Source organism: Trichechus manatus, unplaced genomic scaffold (assembly GCF_000243295.1).
Source record: "Trichechus manatus latirostris isolate Lorelei unplaced genomic scaffold, TriManLat1.0 scaffold00086, whole genome shotgun sequence".
Classification (NCBI taxonomy): Eukaryota; Metazoa; Chordata; class Mammalia; order Sirenia; family Trichechidae; genus Trichechus; species Trichechus manatus.
In genome coordinates, this window is record NW_004444022.1 from 7,389,659 (window position 1) to 7,410,341 (window position 20,683).

The 20,683-nt window shown below is 36.8% G+C and overlaps 1 protein-coding gene across 1 annotated transcript in view; it reads right to left on the reverse strand.

The window, feature by feature from the left end:
• The window catches only part of MSRB3 (methionine sulfoxide reductase B3), a 138,734-nt gene that overhangs the window by 9,959 nt on the left and 108,092 nt on the right, over window positions 1-20,683 (reverse strand). The window contains exon 5 of the mRNA XM_023736100.1: window positions 635-732. Coding sequence (XP_023591868.1) covers window positions 635-732 — 98 coding nt within the window. The remainder of the gene's footprint in view (window positions 1-634; window positions 733-20,683) is intronic.

Sequence of the window (20,683 nt, forward strand, 5' to 3'; positions counted from 1 at the left end):
CTCCTTCTCAACCATGCTTATTTTATCCTTAGAGCCAGCACTACTTGTTTAGAGCAGAGTGGACTGAATTAATTAGAACATCTTTGAAAACAAGGATACGCCTACAAAATACGAGAAGCAGAGATGGAATTACCTTATCACATATTCCCACTCTGCCCTCATACAGCCTACTGCGGAACTGCCCCTCCTACCGCCTCTCTTCAGCCTTTCTCTTCACACCCACCCAAGAGAAGCCATTTCTGGGGTTTTGTTGATGGTGTTTGAATCACTGCTGTTAGATGCTCAGAACTGCAGGGAGAGGGGGACTATCAGGTTATATAAGGCCACATATGAAATTTTTATATGCCCCAAGAATAGCCCATTCCTCACTCTACTGAGTTGATTGAAGACAATTTTCCCTACCAATGATTTTGTTCAATAGTATTAAAGCCAGTTACTAACATTTAACTGGACTTGCTAAATACCTGAATACCCAAATACCATTAGGAATTTATATAGACTTCATGTGCTTTTCTGTCCCTCTTGTGATCAGTCACCTGGCCTTAGTTGCTGTACTTAGCACAACCAGGAGTCTTGAAAGTGTCTGCAATGCAGAGTGAGCAGAGAATTGGGTTTTCAGGCGGGGTTAACTGACCTGAGAGCAGCTTGTTTCCACCCTGTGCATCCCGTAAGAAAAGTCGTCTGTGAAGGTGATTGCATCAGAACTGATCACATCGTGGAATGAAGGCCAACCTGGGGTGAAGAGGCAAAAGAACCAAAACAGAGAGGAGAGTTACATAACCTTAGGTTAGGATGCAATTTTAAAGAAATACTAAGCAAAGAATGTAAATATTTAATATATGACTCATGCTTAACTTTTTCAACCCAAAAAAAAAGGTCAAACCTAAATGGTAATATATTTTGCAAACGTGCAATTATTTTTAAGAATAACCTTTTCCTCAGATTCAGATTATAGTCACATTGGGGTTTTATGTTTCATCAGGCATTATCAGACCATCCAATAGTTTCCTAGAGCATCTCCAAACTTAAAAAGTTTTCTCTCACTACTTTTTCTCATCTCCAGAGTTACCAAGTGGCCCTGAAGCACTTTGAGTCTTCCAGTATGATGTCTTCCAAAATACAATCTTATTGGTTTTGCTGTTAATTTTCAACAGTTCCTCGCCTCTTTAGGAAGCTTGTTTTTTCAGTACTAAGTTTGGATGGTTAATCATTGTATTAAAGTATAAAAAATCAATATCCTGTTGTCTCTATCTTAATCTAATTTCCCTAAACAGGGAGTATCGCGAAAGCATAGCTTCTATTTTATGGGCAAGAGGCTTGCTCACTTCCTAGAAGAAACTGAAAGAGCAGCATTGCTCAGGCATCTCTAGGTAGCCCTTTCCCTCAAATAGCACCTTGTTCCAATTTTCATTAATTCTAATGATTTTTAAAATACATGCACAGTTTTAAGAAACTCAGTGGTAAGTGGACCACAAGATTGGGCAAATGTTTATGAGTATACAATCAGGTTTACGGTCAGTACTTATGGGCATGTGTTTACAAGTTTCCAGAATATGTATCTGGAGTCACTGAACTGAAGCCTGTATCCCCAAAATGATGAAAGAGGTGTGATGTTGCTGAACTGCTGGTACATTTTTTCTTCTTTCTCAGAAGTCAAATTTATTCCTGCAGAAAGGAAGAAGCCCTTTAAAAACATAGTGCTTTGTGTTAATACACCTGTTGAAAGAAAACAGTGTGCAAACTTCAACAATATGACTTCCAGTTTCAAACAAATCAGTTCAGGCCAAGTCTCTGTAAGAAACTCCCCCAAACTCCGTGCCCCCCACTATCAACAGTATAGCTTTCATAGTCAGTGCCATATTTAACACCAGGAGTTTAAGCACTTTCCAATTCCTTGAGCTGAGTTCAAGACTGTTTCTCGACTATAACATTTTAACAAAAACTAATGATGCTGACTCACCAATATTCTTAAGACAGTTCATTCATCCCTATTTTCCAAATTCTAAAGAGAATTTTCATATATCCTAGGATATAGTGGAAACCCTGGTGGCGTAGTGGTTAAGCGCTACGGCTGCTAACCAAAAGGTCGGCAGTTCAAATCCATTAGGTGCTCCTTGGAAACACTACGGGGCAGTTCTACTCTGTCCTATAGGGTCGCTATGAGTTGGAATCAACTTGACGGCAATGGGGGTATATGGGTATAGGATATAATATTTGCTTTATAATGATTACTTGACACATTTAAGTGTTCTTTGTTCAAGGACTGAAGTGCCAATTACTAGCGAAGAGAGGTCTAATGATGATTTTGAGGACACTGGAAAACAAAGTCATTTGTCTATGAAAAGAAAAAAGCATTCTGTGTTTTCTTTTTTAACTTCTCAGGGCATGACTCATTTGATTGTGGTTTAAGGCAACTAATATTATAGGGGGACACATTTGCTTCAACAGTAAACAGGTAAAAAGATTTAGGAGTTTTTGTTTTTAACTTACCACAAAGTTACATTTCTTCCTTACATTTTCCTATTTTTAGAATTAAAAAGAGGTATGCAGAAATATATATACATAGGTCACTATGAGTTGGAATCGACTTGATGGCAGTGGATTTGGTTTTTTTGTTTTGTTTTTGGTATGCTACCTCTGAATCTTATATACTTATCTTGTTCTACTTATCACACTGGATTTGTGATTTATTTGATTTATTAGTTTTCATGCTTTCCTCCCTGACTAGGTGATGAAGGCAGAGGCTGAACTCATTGACTGGGTATTCTCACTGCCTACGTGGTATTTGGAAACCTTGGTGGCAGAGTGGTTAAGATAGTTCTTAACCACTATAGGTCAGCAGTTCGAATCCACCAGGTGCTCCTTGGAAACCATATGGGGCAGTTCTACTCTGTACTATAGGGTGGCTATGAGTTGGAATCGACTCAACAGTAACAGGTGTGGTGTTTTTTTATTTTTGGACGTGGTATTCAGCACAAAGGCACAGCACAAATGTTTACTAAACTGATTTCTGATTAGCCTTAAACAAGCAAGTGGAATAGATAATTATGGTATATCACAGAGTCCCACAGGAGAGAGAATATAAACAGATTCTTTTTTTAAGACTGGATTAAGAAATATCAATGATAGCTTCTCACCGCAGTATCAAACTTGACTCAACCACTACAATTAAACCTATGTAAGTGGAAAAGTAGCCTTATTATTTATTTAGGAAGGTAGACATATGAAGATAATCTAAATCACCTCACTTTACAGGGATTTGGGGGAGTCAAAAGGGAGGAGCAGAAAGATAAGTTATCTGCCAAGGTCATACAGGTGGGAAGTGGCAGGGCCAAAACTAGTATCTGGATATTTTGACTTTAGTCTAGGACTCCCTTCTTATTTTCCACTTTATTCCTCAATAAAAGACTGACAGGTCATTCATTGGAACACCCCAGCAGGAAGGAGGATGCAGGATTTAAGAAATACGTTTACTGCTATGTCTGGATAGTTGTACTGTTGCACTTAAGGGACCTCTAGATGGAAGCAGATAATAATAATACCTTTAACAAACTGATTCCCTCACCTTCTAACGACCAAACTTTCCAAAGAGAAAGTCCAAGAGTAATGAAATAAATGATGTACTCTAGCTGGGACATACGTAATTTTTTATTCCTTTATCTAAAACTACTACAGACTCAGAAACTCACCCCTAGGCAATAGCATTGAGAAGAACTGTCAATTATAGTTGGGGTTTCTTATTCTTATGTACCTCTTCCAATAATTATGAATCATTGCCTATCAATGATTTTTTTTGGTGGGGGGGGGGGCGGATTGCTTTGGAACAAGCTGTTAAACCATAGTTTAAACAATACATTCAAGCTGTTAAACTGTATTTTTGTCCCTGTGAATTAAATATTTATAGAAGACTATACTCAAAGATAGAGTAGGGTGAGATGGAGGAAAATGAAGGTCCCAAATGATTTCGATGTGTTCTGGGACATTGTTGAAACATGAGTAGTTTATTTGTTGTTTGTTTTGACATATTTAAACATTGAAAGTGATGCTTCAAAGAAAAAAGACATTTCAAAACTACTCTAAAACTCATAGTGTCTATTTGCATTGTTGAAGAAATCCAGTCTTTAAAATGGAATATTCAGTATGTCAACCCAATCTTAGATTAGTTGAGATCAACAAGAGAAACTATGTTAAAGACTATAACCCTGTGTGATAAAACATATTTCAAAAAAGAACAGTGGCCAATAAGGGTAACAGAGGAGAAGGCTGAGCTCCTTTGCTAGGTCTCAGAAAAAGTGAGGCTCTATAGAAAAAGAATCCATCAGAAAGGTAAGTCCTTAATGACAATCAAGCCAAGAAGGACCTTCACCCAAGAGTAAATTGTCTCATGGCAGACAAGCCGCAGTGATGACGGCACTTTGAAAGCGGCATTCCCTCATCATGTGAAAGTATTTAAAGGAGGACCCCTTCATTGCTGTAAAAATCCTCAGAGGAAACCCTGCCCCCGCTCCTAATAATAAGGAAAGTGCTTCCAAGGGTGATAGGCAAAGACTGAAGCAATCTGCGTCTTGTTGAGAAAATTATCTTGAGCCAAGGGTGGGGGCAGGGAGGGAATGTGTTTAGGTCAGTTTTGACATTAAAGAAAGATCATCCATCCTCCTTTCTCTAGGATTTTCCTTTTGGTCTTCTCATCTAACAAAACATTATTTGTTTTGGATGCATTCCATGCACTTTTTAAAAGAAAAGTCATGTGAAAACCTGTATAAACAGAGTTGGCTTATCCCACCGCCAATACATCCCTTTGTTTCCATTTGACGAGGTTGGATTTGAGCCTATTAGCATTTCATTTCAAAGAATATAAACTGTATGTTTTCGATATTACCTTTATTAACAAGAACTGCTTATATTCAATAAATAAATTCTCACCTCAAAAAATCCTCATACCTAGATAGCAAATAAGAAATACAGGCGCTACGACTCAAGGAGACAAGTTGGAATGGGGCAGTTATGCTTCAACTTTTTGAACCATCAGGCCAAATGAATCTTCACACATAACTTAATACTTTGTTATAAAATGATGCAAATCCAGACTGCCCTCATGTACATCTCTAACATAAGGCCAAGTGACCCAGATTAATAATAGCAGTTCCTGGGTGCTTGCCTTCATCTATATTAGAATGGAGTTTTCTAGATATCAGTAAAAAGGATTATTCGCCCTTTCTCCATATGTAGTTTAAAAAAGCTGTCCAGCCTGTATGAGCCCATAACTGAATAGTGGCACAGCTCCCCACAAGCAGTCTCCTGTTGACAAATTTTAAGTGGTTCACTCCAACTGTCCCCTGAGAAAGACTTTCTCGTCTATCTCATCTCTTCCCTCCTCCTTCCAAAAATCTCTGAAATAAATTGTTAAAATCAGTAACATAGTATAAATAAGTTGAAACCAATTCCATCCCTATCATGTCTAGAAAAGGTGGCCCTTATTCTCCTATCTTTTCATTTAACAAAGATTACTATACAGCTTCTACTTCCCTTATATCCTCCTCCCATCGCCAAATAAAAATTAGAAAGTTTGGTAAACTAGCTACATGACCCATCAGTAGAACAGGGAAAAACTATCCATGACCAAGAACTTATTATACTGAACTGCAATTATAAATATCATGTTGTCTCAAGTGCAAGATAAGTCTGAGCACAATAAATCCCAGTGGGGCTTTGGTGATGGTTTAATGAGGATGATATATATTTGAGCATGGTTTTGGTGAGACAAGCTGGAGATGCAGCTCCATTGTTGTTGTGTGGGTGTACCAACTCTCACAGCTCTATAATTCTAGGACCATATCTCAACATTCGTCGCTTTTAGTTTCTCTCTAGCTTGAATCTGTTAACCTCACCGATCCACAGTTTACCACTGCATTGTCAACCACCTAAAATAGTGCCTGTTACATAAAAGGCATTCCAAAAATCTATCTGATGAATGAAAAAATGAATGCATTAATATCCCATAGTTTAAGATATCATTTGACTCCCCACTCTGTAAGACAGCCTTAGCACCCTGATCACCTCTCCACCTACCCTTCCCCCACTCCAATGCTTAACCATAATTAAGTCTTCTGTGCCTTTCTATAGATTGATTCTAAGAGGTGAAAACCGATAAGCAGTGTCTGTATCATTATGGCTGTGTGCATGCTGCTTACTGCAACATGGAGCTACGGCGTGCTAGGATTATTTTTCCTTCTCCAAAGGTCCAACTGTCATAATCACTTGTTAAAAGGCATACCACATTTCCTTTTACTTTTTATTTGGACTATGACTTTAGTATACAATTATGCAAAGTTTGTCTGTAATTTAAAACTTTAACTTTCGAATTTTTAGTTATAAATATTCCAAGCATATGCAAAATTACTCAGAATAACATTATAGGCACCCATGATTTAACAGATATTAACTACCAGACTTAACAGATATTCACATTTTTTCCATATTTGCTTCAGATCTCTCTTGCGGTCTCTCTTTCTCTAACAAAATAAAATATTACAATTACAGTGAGACCTGCCTCCCATCCTTCTCTCTTCTCATACCTCCTGGCACTCTAAAGATATGTGTTTATGTACCATTCCCATACTTGTTTTGATTCATCTTCTACCTATGTCTGTATCCATAAATGACAGATTGTTTGGAATGTTTAAACATTTACATAAATAGCATTACACTGTAGGTATCTTTTTGTAACTTATTTTTCACATCCATGGTCTCTGGCTGTTCTTTTCATTTACAGTATCATTTCTTACTTTATAGATGAAATATCTTTTAAAATATCTCTGAGGATATTAATTAGAGGGTTGTTTTTATCTTAGTTTTTCTGTTATTCCCTAAAATATTTCTGCTTTCTCTGGGGTTGATTGTTCTCTTTCTCTTGGTTTCTGTCTTTCATGCTCTTGGTTTTCTTTGTATGTCTGTGATAATCCTTGGTTTGTTTGTTCCTATTTAAGAATGCAGTCCTGGGTCAGTTATCCTACGCAGCTGATGTGGGCTTTCTCTGCTCTCAGGTTATAGCATGGATTTGTTTCCTTTCCAGTTCTTACCTCTGAATAGAAAAGCTAGGTGGGGGCTCTGTGACCACTGTCGTGGATTTCTGGCTAACAACTGTTTGTCCTGGGGTTCCCTGAATACCTGAGTGGGGAAAGGTTTACTCTGGAGTATCAACACCTCAGCAGCAGCCCCAATTCTCCCAGACAGGCTGTTTAACATATTGAGAGCAATCTTCCAGTGTTCGTTTGTTTTTCCCCCTCCTCTGTAGGTAACTGATGATCTGTCTTTCTAAAATGAAGGTGAAGATGTTAGACTGGCCTAGCTGTTTTTTAGACTTTCAGTTAAACACTTTGTTGTTAGCCCCCAATTTTGCTCTTGCCAGTTCTGAGTTCTGACTTTCTCTGTAGGTCTGCTAGACATCTCTGCAACAACTCTTGTACATATTTTGAGCTGTAGCTTCCTTTAATCAGTCACACCCATTAACTTATATACAATTCCACCCATTTTTTTTTCCTAGAAAAATTGGTTGAAATTTGTCTCCTCAAGACCCCTTTCCCACTCCAACTCTTTTGCGTTTGTGGTTTTTTCCTCCTTCTCCTCCTTTTCTTCCTCCTCTTTATTTTTCTTACTCTCATCTTAAAGGGGTCCCTTTGGAGAAAGGAGAAACAAATGTGTATGCTCAGTCTACCATCTTGAACCAGAAGCTGAGATTTCTTTTTAATAAGCTGCAGATTTTAGTCTCTTGATCTAATACTTTATATGAAAAAGCAAAAAATTTAGGCATCAATTTTTCTGATGACCACAACTGCATTATTTTTTAACTTACTGATAAAAACATCAAGATTGATATAAGGCTTAGCAGCTTTAACTGACATCAGATAATGACTTTGTGGCTAAAAGCGATTATGGGCTAACTGTATGAGATTAATACTTACTCTTAAGACATCTGCAATGCCATCTCGGTTAAAATCAAGGCAGGTCATAATAGTCTTCTCGTTGATTGGCTCATTGGAGAGAAATATCTTAGACTTCTTTTCAAATTTATATTCGAATTGTTTGATACGACTTGGGGATTTATTGTATTTATGCCCTCCTGCTATCACAAATAGGAGTTTCTTGGTGGGGCAAATAGTAACATGCTCAACTGCGAACCAAAAGGTTGGAGAGTCAAGTCTACTCAGGGGTGCCTCAGAAGAAAGGTCTGGCAATCTACTTCTGAAAAATCAGCCACTGAAAGCTCTATGGATCACAGTTCTACTCAGACACACATGGGATCACCATGAGTCGGAGTCAACTTGACAACAACTGATGGTTGGCTGTTGCAAATATAAACACAAATAACACGCTATAGGCTGATGACATGATTTCAGTACTGCAAACAAACAACAGGGTGACGAGGCAAACTATTCCAGTCAGGAAAGATGGTTTAACAGTAATTATATAAAAAAAAGAAAATCACTGGCTCTGGCAAACATTCTCCCATGCTTCATTCAGCGTTATTAAGCAGTACCTGAAATAAAACATGATACTTAAAATACTTATTTCGAAAAACAGTTTTGAATATGTATATAAATTAACAGATCTATATAGACTCTAAAAACTAATAAATATCAGAAATGCTAATAAAATTTAAATGCACCTTATTACTCAAGAATTAATTTTATTTCAGTTACCAGTTGCCTCACTTTTTCATTTTGCTATCAAGTAATCCAGTAGTTTTCAGTGGGACTGGCATTGCTGCCAAGAACATTTTGGATGGCGTGATGATTGGGAACCACCTGAAGACTTTTAAGCAGACTGGTAACATGATCAGCTCTGTGCTGCAGAGATGGCTCTGGAAGCAAGCTGGAGAGTGAGGAACAAAAGGGAGGATAAAAATAGGTATATCAAATGGAAGACTATATTCTGAAACAATTGATGAAGTTCTAAGTGAAGACATTTGCAGTGATACTGGAGAGCAGAGGACAGATTACAGAGACACTAAGAGAGCAGAATTTACTTTTTTGGGTGACTCGTGCAGAATGGGGAGTGAAGGAGAAGGACAGGATGGCATTATCGCTAGGATCCTAGCTTGTATGACTAGCTGGATCATCCTGCCAGCAAATGGAATAGAGAATGGGACAATGAATGAGTTTGGAGGGAAAATAATAAAATCAGTTTTGCGTGGCTCTAACTAGGAGGCAGAGGGATACATGGGCTCGGAAGTGAGGCCTGCACTAAAACTAGAGAAGTGAAACTTATCAGAGCATAAAAGATAGTAAGGTCATGAATGAGGCTATGTAGGAGAATATAACAGGAGACTAAAACTGGACAGGTACTTAAAAGGTGAGCAGAGGTAAGAGTGAGTGAAGGAAAATAAAAGAGAGCACTTCAAGGAGAGAGTTTAGGGAACCAGGACAGAATCGATTATAGAGAAGCCTGTTTAAGGCTGAAGGGTGGACAGCAGTGCCATAATCTACGGAAAGGATAAGTCAAATAAGACCTGAGAGGAGACTTCTGAATTCAACAATTAGGAGATAGGTGGGATTTTAGGAAGAGCTAAACACTCTTCTTCAGTGTTTCACGGCCAAACTGTGTTGTGTTGAAAAGCACATGGGCAGTGAGGAGAGTGAACAAAGCCTAGCAGAGAAAATAAAGAAATCAAACCCACTGCCGTCGAGTTGGCAGAGAAGGGACGTAAAATAGGATGATGGCTAGAGGGAGAACATAATGATATTTGTTTTTTTTGTGTGGTTGCTTTTTTTTTTTTTTTTTAATTGTGCTTTAGATGAAGGTTTACAGAGCAAATTAGTTTCTCATTAAACAATTAATACACATATTGTTTTGTGACATTGGTTGCCAACCCTGTGATGTGTCAACACTTCCCCTTCTCGACCTTGGGTTCCCCATTTCCATTCGTCCAGCTTTCCTGTCCCCTCCTGCCTTCTCATCCTTGCCCCTGGGCTGGTGTGCCTATTTAGTCTCGTATACGTGGTTGAGCTACTTGCATTTATTGTTTGTTTTACAGTCCTGTCTAGTCTTTGGCTGAAGGGTGAACCTCAGGAGTGACTTTAGCACTGAGTTAAAGGGTGTCTGGGGGCCATACATAATGATATTTGTATGAGGTAGTTGGATTCTGGATGTAGCCCTTCCCCATCCCACTTTTCTCTATTTTCTAAAGGGTTTTAAAAGTTACAGTATTAACTTCTCCAATGGAATTTCTGCAATAAAATGGGTGCTATGAAAATATTTTTCGACATGCTAAAAAATGTTAGGCATTACTTAAATGCTCCTTAGAATACTGAACAGAAGCTACGTTGGAAGAAAGGCTGAAAGACTTTCTATCCCTAGTATCTTTTTCATTTTTAGTTTTCTTAATCTTTATTTACATTTTTAAGTTGTTCCTAACATCTTTTGATCTATCAAAATGAGAATCATCAGCATAATGCTTTAAATAACAATTGTAATCTGTTTTTCTTTTTTGACACAAAGTAAGTGCTCAATAATTATAGTTGAATAAATGAATCCAAACTTTAACTCTAGGTCCCCTGCCAAACATGTTCACAATACCTAGTACTTTCTCTTCATAGAATGGTTTGTAGTTACATATTTATATGGGTAACTTTTTCTGTTAAGATCTGTGTTTTTCACTAAGCTCCATGAAACCATGATTTGCTTTGTTCACTACTATACTGTCAACACATCACACATGGAACTATTTTGTGAATGAATAAATGAAGAAACTATCATAACTTATTTCATTATTTAACAACAAAATTGGACTTAATTAAAAGATAATCACTTAGTTTGGATAGAACTATCATTGGACCAGTCAAAGAAAAAAAAGTAGGCAAAGAATTTCTACTATTTTGCTTTAGGCAATTTTTCCAAATATTAAATTTAATATAATATAGTTACTTTTCCTGCCTAGCAAAAATAGTGCATTTCTTCAAAGTGATTATTAGTAATTTCAGATGTAGAAACCACATAGCCTTATCACCCATAATCATTTTAGGCATTTGAATCTATTTAAGGACTATATGACTAAAGACTGTCAAGAACACTGAGGTGTCCTTTGGGCAGTGTCAACATCTGGTATCTATTCTCTTTGGAGATTAATAATGTAGCTGTACTGCAGCAGGCTCTACTAATTCCTTTGAGCCCTGCACAGTATTTTTAAATGATTCCAAACGTACAGATCTCTAATTGGTATGGATTTTATCCACAGTTTTCTTGCAATCTCAAAATATCTCAGAAACTCCTAAGCAGGAATTGACAGGGGCCAGCTTCCCTATTTTCCTCTAAGGAGGCAGCTATTAATATTTTTTTTCAGGTTCAATAAAATTACTGGACTCAAATTATTTCAACCAAAAAACTGGGGAGGGGGACTTTATTTTCCCTGGCCTGAACACTGTGTCTTGCTACTTTAAATCACAGTTACTGTTTTAAAAAAATATATCTTACATACAAGCCAGTTGTAGACCTTCACCATCAAAGGATTTGAGCAACATCACATGTAACAGCCTGACCTTTAGCCATAATTTCTAAGTGCCATTAAAAAATGTCTCTCAAACTGGTTTTAAATTTAGTATTGACCTAGTACCCTTGATCTTAAAACATTCAACTTTAGATGATTATTTTATTTTGCTTCCAAAAGCTCTTCAGTTTGGTGAGGCATCCATTAGGAAGCTTCACGAGGAGTTTAGAGTTTGCTTAGAATTTATTAGCTACATCAGACAGGAAGATGGTGATTTGGACTGCTTGCTAAGTGAAGATTATTTACTGTGCTTAACTGACCTTAAGAATACCAGGATGGATAATAGGATGGGAAATTCAAAGAAATACAGATTCTACTCTCAGCAACAAGCAATCCAGACTAAAAGCAAAATAATAATCTATTGAACTGCAGCCTGAATTAGGTCTATTCACTACAAAGCATCACTTGGGAATGTCAGACAAACTATTACTTCCATTATTTAGTTGGGTACCTATCAAAAATTGCAGAATAATTCGTCTCCTAAATATATGTGCCTGATGAAAATATAAGACTACTTCTTCTAAGAGGCAGTTAACTCTCAAAATTCTTTTACTTATCTAAATTTTCTCCTAATATTTTTCTCTATTTTCTTGAGAAATTTCTCTAAACCTCTGGATCTCTATTTTATTATATACTTTTAAGTACTATATTCTGAAAGAAAATATTTCCTTGTTTTCATAGATCTTCTATAATTCACTGGTCTACATCACCTTTTTATCATATGTCAAAACTTAGTTCATCTACTAAAACTCAAATTTTTGAAAATGCATGTTGAAAAAACATTTTGAAACAGATTGCTCCAAAAAAACTATTTAAAATATATATTTTAGAACAAAGTAATTTTTTAGAGTTGTTTACATGACAAAACATGTTTTGTCTTTGTACAGACACATGGCAAAGTTGGAGCAATTTATTGAACACTGTACATTCTTTATTAACAAATTTTTAATAAATTACATCAATAAGTCATGAAGCAACCTACATCAAACAAAAGCATACTCTGATAACTATCCTTTCTTTTTAAAAAACTTTTAGGGAACTCTTTCACCAACACCCAACCATATTACTCTGCTCTACTTTTTCATATACGTATCATTTTTTAATATACTATAATGTACTTGTTTATTATGTTTTTTGTCTATTGTTTGCATTCCCCCAACTAGAATGTAAGCTCCGTGAGGGCAGGGATAATTATTTTGTCCCTGATTCAACAAATTTTGGTTGAATAAGCTTTCTATATACATTTTTGTTATCCTGGAAATCTAGGATTAGAAATGTTTCAGTGGTTTTGATTCTGACCCCTGACAAGCTTAATGCATTAAAAATAAGATATCATCACTTGAAAAGAGCTGAACTTTAGATGGATAAATACAGCTAAAGTAGTACGGTATTGAACACATAAGGTCCCTGGGTGATGCAGTGTGTGCTTGACTACGAATGTAAAGGTTGGCAGTTCAAACCCACCAAGTGATGCCACACAAGAAGGAATTGGTGATCTGCTTCTGTAAAGATTACAGCCAAGAAAACCCTATGGAGCAGTTCTACTCTGTAACACATGGGGTCACCATGAGTTGGAACTGACTTGATGACAATGAGTTTTTATTTTGGGGTTTTTTTGTTTTGTTTTTACTGCACGCATATTTTGTCACTGGACCTCCATGACAAAAAAAGAAAAAGGTGAAATTCCATAAAGGTCCAAGTACAGCCATAGTATATTCCATGACCTACGGATTGACAAATCACTCTGTCAGTTGTACAGTAATATGCAGTTCTACTGCACAAAAACATAATTAATTAACAGGTGCAAGACATGGCCGCTTAGTGCTGAATAGGCAGTAAATAAGTATTTGTTGAATAAGTGAATCAAATCAGGGCTGAAGAAAGTATTAACAAAAATTGTGAAAATAACATCATAATAAATCACTGCATAGACTTCAGATATTTTTGACAAAGATCACTTCTCATGTATTTATTGTTCCTTATGTCACTAGATCAGAGTATATAATATGTCATGGATTACTACAGTAGGCAAAGTTCTCTTGGAAATAGGTCATGGGCACTTATGCAATTTCTCTCATCTTTTATAGTTTGGATAGCATAAAATTTGGGAAGCCTCAGTCAGCATCCATAAAGCACTATAGCACTATTGCAGCAGTATATAGTCTTTAGATATTTGGCCTCCTTTCAGTGTAAAAAACAAACAAAAAAAAAATGTCTCCCATGTAATTATTAAATAGGGGCCAAAATCATGGTCTTGCAGGCTAGGTAAAAATTAATTTAAATTATATTTCCCACAATGGAAAACTCCCTTAGGGGAAATTCACCAAAGTCTGGTGCTATATAAAAAATATTTTTTAAATTATCTATTTGGACTTAAAGGGTAAGCCAAGAGCCAGTAAATAGCTCTTTGATCCTTAACAGTTCTTAGTTTTATGCATTTTTATTTGTAATGTCTTTCCCACACAAATAATTCTTACCTCTCAATCTCTACTTTTTGCTCAGTTCCTGATTGCCCTTGGTTTCTGGTCTCCAAGATGTCTTAATGTTACTACTTTTTAAATGCCTTGCTGCTTAGCTCCTGTTGCTTTTTTTAAATGTCACATATACATGTCTTTCTATATATAAATGCACACATGTGAATATATCACAGATACTTTAAGTGCAATCTTTTTCTTCCTTTTTTTCTTGGCCCGTTTCCCCATACCATACGAAACCTATGTTAACAACCTAATAACGGTTCTACCACATATTCTGTCCACGTATTACAGCTATACAAAATCATAAGTATCTACATACACATAAGTGTAAATGTTCTAGTAAACCAGCTGCTGAGTCGATTCCAATCGTGTGTCAGAGTAGAACTGTGCTTCATAGGGATTTCAACGGCTGAGTTTTTTTAAGTAGATCACCTGGCCTCTCTTCCAAGGTGTCTCTGGGTGGGCTTCAACATCGAACCTTTTGGTTAGCAGCTGAGCACATTAACCATGTGCACCACCCAAAGACTGTGCAACCTATTCCCCAACTGACAGGAATGATTTTGTTTCCACTTGTTTTTCCTCTGTGAAACATACTGCAATAGCTTCCTGGAACATATGCTCTTACATCCGATGGGATTTTCCTTCCTTTGGGATAGATTCCTGCAACAGGATTGCTAGGCCAAAGGGTAAATGCATCTTTGAGTTTAATAGATGTTTCTAGATGGCCTTCCAAAACAAATACAGTTGGATGCTTTTTTTCTCCATACCCCCACCAACAATAGATGTTGCATCTTTTAAAAATTTCCAACATATTATTGCCACTAACTCAGTTGAGCAAAGTTTGCATTGCACTGACTACTAGTAAGGTAACTGGCTCTCAATGTTTGTTGGCTATTTGAATGTGCTTTTCTGAGACTTGCATTTTCACATCGTTTGCCCTATTGTGTTATCAAACTTTCTTCATACTTTGTTTCTTATAAATAGCAAATAGCTAGATTTTAATCCAATCTCTGTCTTCTAAAGGAAGAATTCAGTCCATTCATATTTAATGTAACAACTGACATACCTATCTTCCTTCCATCTTACTTTATGTTTATTATTTATTTTATATTGTGTATTTCCCCTTGTTTCTGCTGTTTATATTAAATTCCTATTTATTCCATTTTCCCCGTTATTAAATGAGATGTTCTATTGTTCTTCATTCCATTAAGTCACTTTCCATTTCTCTATGCTTGAAAATACAGAATTATCTACTATTATTTGAAAATAAGCTAAAATTTCCTCCACAAAGGCCCACTGTTTCCCATATCAAGATGCTACACCTTCTCTTTCCTGCTTCCCCTTCCTACCACCCACATAGGATAAAGCCTTTAGAATCTTTTATTTTCTTCTTCTCTATCTTCCTTTCACCATTTACAGATGTTATGCTCCCATCTTCTAGCTTCCAGGGTTGCAAATGAGCAGTCTGATGCAAACCTGACTCTTCTTCTATAGCAAGTTCAAAAGCATATAAAATTTTCTTTTTGTCTTGAAGAGATAACGTGCAAGTTTAAAGTTCAAGAGTGTCATTAAGCTAGGTATTAGGTGCCTACACTTTCTCATTAATCCTATGTGGAATCTGTTAAACCTGTTCAATCTACAGATTAAAGTCTTTCTTTAGTTCAGGAGGAAAATGTTTTCTGTTGTTTGTTGCCTCTTCTCTATCTGTTCCTTTTTCTTTTTTCTGGAACCTCTATTATTCGCATGTTAAGCCTCCTAGATTTATCTTCCAAATCTTTTAATTTTTCCTTTATGATTTATGCCTCTGCATTTTTGTCCTGTGCTTTGAGATATTTCTTCCAATTGATCTTCTAGCCAGCAAATTTTCGTCTCATCAGTGGCTGCCTTTAATTCATTTACTTGTTTAGTTGGGAAATCAAGATATTTTTAATCTCCAAAAAGCTTTTTGGAGCTGGACATGAATTCCCTTAATTGTATCAGATAGGGTATTACAGTTGCAAGAAATAGATTATACAAATAAAAGTAGCTTAAACAATAAGGGAATTATTATCTCACAAAACAAGAAGTCTATATTAAGGTGGTTTTATTGTTGGTCAGTCAGATGCACAACTACCTCATAAGGGCTGATGTATTTTCCTTTCTGCCCCCCTCGGAATGTCAGTGATGTTTCCCCTCATGATCACACAATGGCTGCAGCAATTTTCAGACACCACAGGCAAATGTGACAACATCCAGTGAAAGGAGGGCATTTCAGCTGGAGTGTATCTTTTTATTAATGAGGAAAATGTTTTACCAAAGGCCTCCTAGCAGATTTCCCTTCAGATCCAATCGAGCAGGAATGGGGCATCTGTCAAACCTAAAGCAATCACTGACAAAGGGAAGAGAATTTTATGATTGGCTTAGATTAATTATTAATCACCTGGGAAGGGAGTCACTCTGCCATGAACAAAGCAATGAGGTATAACTAGATTAGGCAAACAGTGTTGTCACACTCGTTTTTTATTTTTTGGTTTAGTGGTTATCTGAATCCTCTGGAAGTTCTACTTCATCACCCTCTATTAGTTTTGATAGATCCTTTCTCTGGGTGCTGAAATTCCTAAGATCTGTTAGGTTTCTTTGTTGACTCACTTGGGCTCAGGACAGGCTATTGAAGTAATCTAAAAGGTGGCAGTCCTGGTGAAAGTCCAGATATAGAGGAACTGCAAAGTCTTCCTCAGGGAATAAGAGAAAGTTTCTCTATCTCCAGGATTCCTCTCAGGGACAGGGGCTCAGTTCAGATATTTAGCTTCTTCTTAGATAAGTGGCTACATTACCCTTTACTCCTGGAATCCATGATTCTCTTTAAGTCAAGCTTTTCTCATGACCTGCCACATTTCAAAATCTCACCACCATGCTCTGTGACAATGGTCTTTGGCTCTTCAGTCCACAAGAGTAAAAAGCTTTACACAAGTTGTCCCTGCCAAAACTCCTGTCATTATTTAGCTCAGAATGCTAGAAAGACTGGAATGAAGAGTAGAAGGATAGCAAGCCATATTCAATACCATCTCCAGTAAATGTTGTTATTAGTGTTGCTATTTGTTAGATGTTGGGCTAAGTGATTTATATTAATTGTCTATATAAATCTCACACCAACCCTATTTATTGCTATTTTACAGGTAAAGAGACTGAGGTTTAGAGATTATTATGTATCTTTATTTAACGTATCTCAAGGTCACTTTAATGCACTATTAAGTGGTAGAGATGGCATGTGAATCCAGGATTGTCTCGAAAGCTCTTGCTCCTAAACACTACACCAAACCATCTCTGCAACAGCCCAGAATTGTCAAGTTGAGTCGGTCTAGGACAGAACATGACTAATGATGAAAAGCTACAAACATTTCCTGTATGCTAGAAAGTTCACACTGAACTAGATTAGTAATGATTTTTGTTTATTTACTTTCCAGTAAATAATATATGTATGAAATCTTGAGCCACGTGGTCTCAGGCTCCATGCACTAATGAAGAACCTCTGGAAATTATGAAATGATACTGTAACATGCGAAGTAGGGGGTTTTCACCTTTTTTGTTCTATGGCCATTAGGAAGTCTAGTGAAGTCTATGGGCCCATCGGGATAGTGTTTTTTAACCCTTTCAAAACCCAATTACTTTCTGCTTTGAATTTTTTGTTGGTACCATGTATTTTCATTAATGGAAAGCATACTGAATCACTGAGTGTGTCTGAATTTTTGGTAGGTACTATGTTTTCTTTTTCTTGCCTCACCTCACCAATCCTACCCTCAGACTCCACAGGGACATACGTGTCCCCCAAATTTTACCCCCAGAGTCCAGAAGTTCATTTATGCATCCCAAATATTTTTTATCAAAATCCATATTTTCCCTACCAAAAACACTGATTCAGCACCACCTCATACAATGCCCTTTAAAAATCGTAATTTGCAGCACACGCCTGTTTTTTCCATTTCAGACTACTATACAGGTCTCCGCTTGCGTGCAGCATGTACTGTCTGTGGCAGGGTAGCTTCCCAGTAAACCCTAGAGTGGAAAAAGTATGTGATCGCTATATGTACCATGGGTCACGAAAAGGTTTTAAATGCATAAATCCCACGTATAGAAAATACATGGACCAACAGAGCAAAAAACAATGGCCTTTAAACAAAATTATCAAAATACTGAAGAAAACAAACTTGTGACTTAGTAATGAACACGCTTCTTTATTCATGCATTAAATAACAAGATCTAATGGTGGATATAATAATTACCATAATTTTGAAGTTGTCATGAGTATGTTATTTTGAGATATCTGTAACAATTGCAATATGACATAAAAAATCTGTGATTTCTATTGGTGACAAAGCCACAGATACTACTGTGCACTGATATCAATGTTCATAATTGAAAGAAACTAATGTTAGTGATTATAAATATGGATTTTTTCCCATTCAAATTTACAGAGTCTCTAAATTCAATCCAAGGAACCCAAGTTAAGAACTCCTGATCCAAAGCCTATGCCTGAGTATTACATGGACAGTGTTTTGAAACTTCTTAATCCTAAACGGCTTCATTAGTATGAATTTTCCTAGGATAGAACAGTTTTTGACTATTCGACTTTTTCAAGTAGAATGTATTAATTGGACAGAGCATGGAATTTGGAGATTAATTTTAAAAAGGGAACACACACAACTGGGTTCAAATCCCAGTTCTGCCATTTGGTATCTGTGAACTCTTTAACAAGTAATTTAACGTCACTGAGCCTCAGTTTCTTCTTCTGTAATCTGAAATCTTAAAAAAAAAAAAAAAAACTACTTTCTGCGGCTACTGGGGACTATTAAGAAATGGATGAAATATCTTGAACGTTTTCCCAGAAAAAAAATTAACCCAAATACATATACCAAAACTTTAGGGGCTCATAGACCTTGGGTTACATAACTCTGCCTTTTCATTTACTGACACCTTGAAAAATTCCTTTCTCATCAGAAATGAAAGTCAAGCCTTTTATCTTTCAGGGGGCAAGGAAAGTTGCCTGGGAATCTATCACAATTTTCCTAGAAACTTTCAGAAAATGTTATCAAAATCTTTCAAAGTGCTTTGTCGGAAACTTAATAACCTGAGCCTGGGTCATCAGTGTAGGGTAACACACTCTCCTGGTGTGAATAAACAGGTGTATACATTTTAAGAACACTGATGTACCATTCTGTACTCAAAATCAATATTGCTCAGGCTGTAACTATGGTGAAGTATTACGACCAAAGTTGAATTTAATATCCAGATGGATATGCGGAGAAAATGGGAAAGATTCAGAAGACAATTACAAATATAATAAAAGGGCGAAAAAACACGACCTATATACAGAGTCCTGGTGGTGCACTGGTTAAGCACTCAGCTGCTAACTGAAAGGTTGACAGTTCAAACCCACCAGCTGCTTCAAGGGAGAAAAACATGGCGGTCTACTTCCATAAAGATTACAGCCTTGAAGCTATGTGGGGCAGTTCTACTCTGTCCTCTAGGGTCGCTATGAGTCCAAATTGACTCGACAGCAGTGGGTTTGATTTTTGGTTTTATACAAATGCTTAATAAACTAGTAACAAAGGTTATGTCGTCTGGCAAAGAAAAAGCTAAAGAGGAAATTCAAAAGTCTTGAAATACATGAAAACCTTTTAAATGTAGATTTGATTTTGGCCAAAAGATTGGGAAGCAACAACAAAAATTTTTAAACAGAAAGGTGCAATGAGGCTGAGTATTCTTTGCCTCTCTTATTAAAAAAAAAGCAACTAGATTCAAATTACAAATCATAGATTTCACTTAGATATACTTTCCCATCTCTGGTGATGACATCTCCATTCTTTTAGTTACCAATATTCAAAACTCATCTGTTGTACCACCATATTTACTTAATCATTAATTACTATGGAGCTTATATCTAATTTCCATCCCTTCTTCTCCATTTCATAGCCACCATTAATATTTGTAGCCTCACTATTTTCTGTCTAGATAGTATCCAATTGGTCTCCCAGACACAAAGCTCTGTCTGACTGAATCACCTCCCGGCTCTACTATCTAGTAGCCATGAAGCTTCTAGCAAGATACTTAAAACTCGATTCCTTCACCTGCTATTCCACAAGGCTGTTGTGAAGATCAGGGGTGGAGTGAGGGGGGAGTGGTGGTTCAGAGGCAGAATTCTCACCTTCCATGACAGAAACCCAGGTACAAGTCTCAGCCAATGAACCTCAAGAGCAGCCACCACCTGTCTGTCAGTGAAGTCTTGCATGTTGCTATGATGCTGAAAAGGATTCAGCAGAGCTTCCAGACTAAGATGGACTAGGAAGAAAGGTCTGGCTCTCTACTTCCAAAAAATCAGCCAATGAAAATCCTATGGATCACAACAATCTAACCCCAATGTGCATGGGGTCACCATGAGTCGGAGGCCACTCAATGGCAGCTAACAACAACACTGTGGGGATCAAATGATATAACTTATGTAAGACTGCTTTTAAAATAGCTAATCACTACAAACGTAGGAATTTATTATAGTAGCTTCCAAATAAAAAAATCTTCAATATCTCCCTATTTCCTATCTCATTTATGGAAGGAAGAAGGAATAGGCAGATGAGTATCTCTGTGGTTGTATGTTACTGGCACGTAAAATTTCAAGATTGTTACATCCTCA